Genomic DNA, 3,678 nt, shown 5'->3' on the forward strand with positions numbered 1-3,678 from the left:
TTATTTTTATTTTAATATTTAATTTTAATTTTATTTAAATTTTAATTTAATTTTAATTTTAATTTTTTTTATTTGTAATTTAAATTAATCTTTAATTATAATTTAAATATTTTATTTTAAATTTAATTTTAATTTTTAATTATATTCAGATTAGTTTATTTTTTTAATCTGGAGGTCATTTGTGGCGGCCTAAGCCCTCACAAAGGGGGACTTTTGTGGCTGCAAAAGCCCTCACAAATGCCTGTTTTTTGTGGCTGCAAAAGCCCTCACAAATGTCAACCTGTTTCTGGCACTTTGTGGCTGCAAAAGCCCTCACAAAATTTTGTGACCAGCTTCTTTGTGGCTGCCAAAAACCCTCACAAAAGCCACATTTGTGGCTGATTATACCCCTTTGTGAGGGCAAAAGCCCTCACAAAATGCTTGTTTTCTTGTTGTGAATATTGTGGAGTAAAAAAGTGTGATTCCTATTTAGAATGCATGTCTATTAAATAACAATTTCTTTTCATTTATTGAAGGTCCCACTTAATAAACTATATTAAAATAAATAAACTTTGTTGAAGTATAATGATATAGTTAAATTTAAATCCTTTATTTATGTTCTTTCCATCAACCTCTAGAAGCATTTGATGTTTGTTCTGTATTATCAATAGAAAAATTATAAACAAATCAGAGAAACTTTATTGATTAATAAAATAGTACATGTAAGATCCACTTAGATATCCAAACAAGGAGAACTTCATTGGTGGGTGCTATGAGATAGACAATATGAGCATTGCAGAGAGAGACGTAATATATATATATATAAGTTAAGTGAATATCATAAAAGTTAAGCTAATATACTGCCCAATTTATATGGTAATCACAAGACTATATAGGATGTTATTATTAGATTAAGATGAATATCCGGTACATCATGAGTTGAAGAGACCAGATTAATTTGCTCCTATCTAACAATTGGTAGCATTAAATAAATAAATAAAAAACCAAATATTTTTGTCCAATCCAATGGGTCAATTTCATGAAACCCATTTTCCTTCATTTGAACAAACAACTACCTACTAATTAATTAAGAGAAGAAGTTAGACAAATGAAATAATCTTCAGTGCATGGAATTGTGAGACCTCCCATTGGGTGATTGAATCCAAATTCTTGTTCAGCCCAATCCAATAAATCTTTGAATAAAGGATGACTCAAATAAGATATTGGAATTACAAACCTCTTATAGTCTTTTCCAACATACACTGCCAAATGTCCTTTTGGTACATCAGCAACTGCTGAAGCCATTCTAATTCTTTGTGAAAGTGTTCTTTGAAGTTTCTGTTTTGCTTGAACTATCCCCACAAATCTATTACTTGTTGTCTTCATAATGTAGAAATGAGTCAATTTGAAAATATTAAATGATATTTATGGAAAAGAAAGACTTAAGTGTGTTTGAATTGAATTGTCATCTCTAGAAAGTATATATAGGGAGTCAAGCAACATTAATTAATATTGTTTGATATAAGTGATAACTATGAAGAATGTTTAGGAACATGTCAGGTGTAGGAGTATAGTAGGTTCACATGATAATGCCTAATCTAGACCAAAACATGAGGGGCCACTATATTTTGGAGCCCAAATTGAAAATTGTGGCCTTTGTTGAAAGTTACACTACTTATTGGTTATAAGCTACTTGCTTTAAACAAATAAAAACTTGGCATTTTTGTTAAGGAAAATAAAAACCTGGCCTATTTTATGTATCTATGATTGGCACGTTCTTGATATGAAATGCCAACATGAATTGGAAAAGTTGTTGTTTTGGTCTTTACTTATTCAAAGGAGCTCTGAATTTAGACTTGTGATCCTTACTGGCATTTGTTTGGCACCACTATAACCTCTGTTGTGATAATTCATATAATTAACTGCTTCAGGTTAAATATTACAAAGTCAAATTTTAAATGGAATCCTTATGTATATGTAATTTAATCCAACCTAATATCATGTTGGGTTAAATAATATTCAACTACTGAAAATTTACTTTTAATTAAACTTATAACTTAAAAGTCGAATTTAACTAATGATTCTGAGTTTGAAATTGATATTAGAAATGTAATAGTATTAAAAAGTTTTGAGAATTTTTTTACCATTTATTATAATATTTATATTATTCAAAGGATTAATTTACACATTAACGCGTGAAGAATATCTAATTTATAAAAAAAAGTTTAATTTTATTTTAAAACTAATAACTTGAATTATAAAGAAATTGTTATTGTAAATAATTTTAAAATGAAATAATTTTCAATAACATAATATAAAATAAGTTTAAATTCAAAATTGTCATATATAAATATAAAGAAATGATAAGATAACGAGGAGCATAGCATCATCATTATTTCTACAAATAATTACTCTATTTGGCAAAAGGTTGATTGTAGAGATGATAATGGTTAGAGTCTGGGTAGAGTACTATAGTACTCGTCCCCATACCCGCTATTTAAAAAAAATATCTATACCCATGTCCGTATTTCTTGGATATCAACTTTAATACTCGTACATTTATCATCTGGGTGCCTAAGTTCCCATATCCATACCCATTACCCACACTTTAACTAAAAAATCGATAAAATAAATGATATTGTTGTGATTAAATTTAAACATTATTCAAATATCTTAAATTCAATCATAAAATATTATAAACCAAAATATTTTATAACTCAAACATTTCAAATGAACACTCGTTACAATACATATTTAAATATCCATAATTATATTTTATGAAGTTGCAAGTCATACGACAATATTATTTGAGATAATTGAATACAAAGTTGCAAATATAATTATAAAGTCACGATTAATAAGACATAACTATTAGTTATAAAATTACAATTATTTACCTATTTATCATAATCAAATTCTTAAAAAGTTTACAAACATTTATCTTTCAATTATAAATATTGTAGTGGTCAAATGATATTAATAGATGTTAAAATATAAAAGAAAATAATTATATAATAAGTAAATAAATAATATATTTATATAAGTGCGGGTGCAGGACGTACCCGCACCTATACCCGCTTAATTTTGCGGGTAATTAACCGTCTCCATGTCCATACCCATTATGCGAGTTTTTATCCTACCCATTGTGGGTTTTTTGCGGGTACCACTGGGTCTGAGTCTAATTGTCATCCCTAGTTGGTTGCCTTCATTAGTCCTGCAATGTATTTTTTTTTTCTGCTAATTATAATTATGTGTGTTTGATTGAAGGTAAATGAAGAAAAGAAGAGATAATGAGAGATAATATTCTTAAGTTTTATATATGATTTAATTTTTAGAAGGGGACAGAGCCAAAGTACTCTTAAAGCTCATTTTACTCTCTTTTTATTTTAAAGATTTAGAGGAAAGGGAAATAAAGTAAATTAACCAAACTAAAAACAATAAAAAATTTCTTTTATCTCCTTCATTAGTGTTAAAATAAGATTACCTCATCTTAGGTAACACTAATGACTCAAACCCTAAATCATTAAAAATATTTCTGATTAATTTCTTCATCTTCTCTTCTTTTGAAACAAAGAATCCCTATTTCCCATCTCCTTTTCCATTTCCAACCCTTTATTAAAATTTATTTCCTCTCCTCTGAAATTAAACAGACCAAGAATAATATAAGAACATACTGGTGATACTAGTAGCTCATATTGT

The 3,678-nt window shown here is 27.8% G+C and overlaps 1 protein-coding gene across 1 annotated transcript; it reads right to left on the bottom strand.

Moving 5' to 3' along the window:
* Positions 1-655: 655 nt before the first annotated feature.
* LOC101511262 (auxin-induced protein 15A) lies at positions 656-1,578 on the bottom strand. Its single transcript, XM_004506929.4, has one exon. The coding sequence runs from the start codon at positions 1,363-1,365 to the stop codon at positions 1,063-1,065; it is 303 nt and encodes a 100-aa protein (XP_004506986.1). The 5' UTR covers positions 1,366-1,578; the 3' UTR covers positions 656-1,062.
* Between the last annotated feature and the right edge of the window lie 2,100 nt (positions 1,579-3,678).

The sequence above is a fragment of the Cicer arietinum genome, chromosome 6, assembly GCF_000331145.2.
Source record: "Cicer arietinum cultivar CDC Frontier isolate Library 1 chromosome 6, Cicar.CDCFrontier_v2.0, whole genome shotgun sequence".
NCBI classification, from domain to species: domain Eukaryota; kingdom Viridiplantae; phylum Streptophyta; class Magnoliopsida; order Fabales; family Fabaceae; genus Cicer; species Cicer arietinum.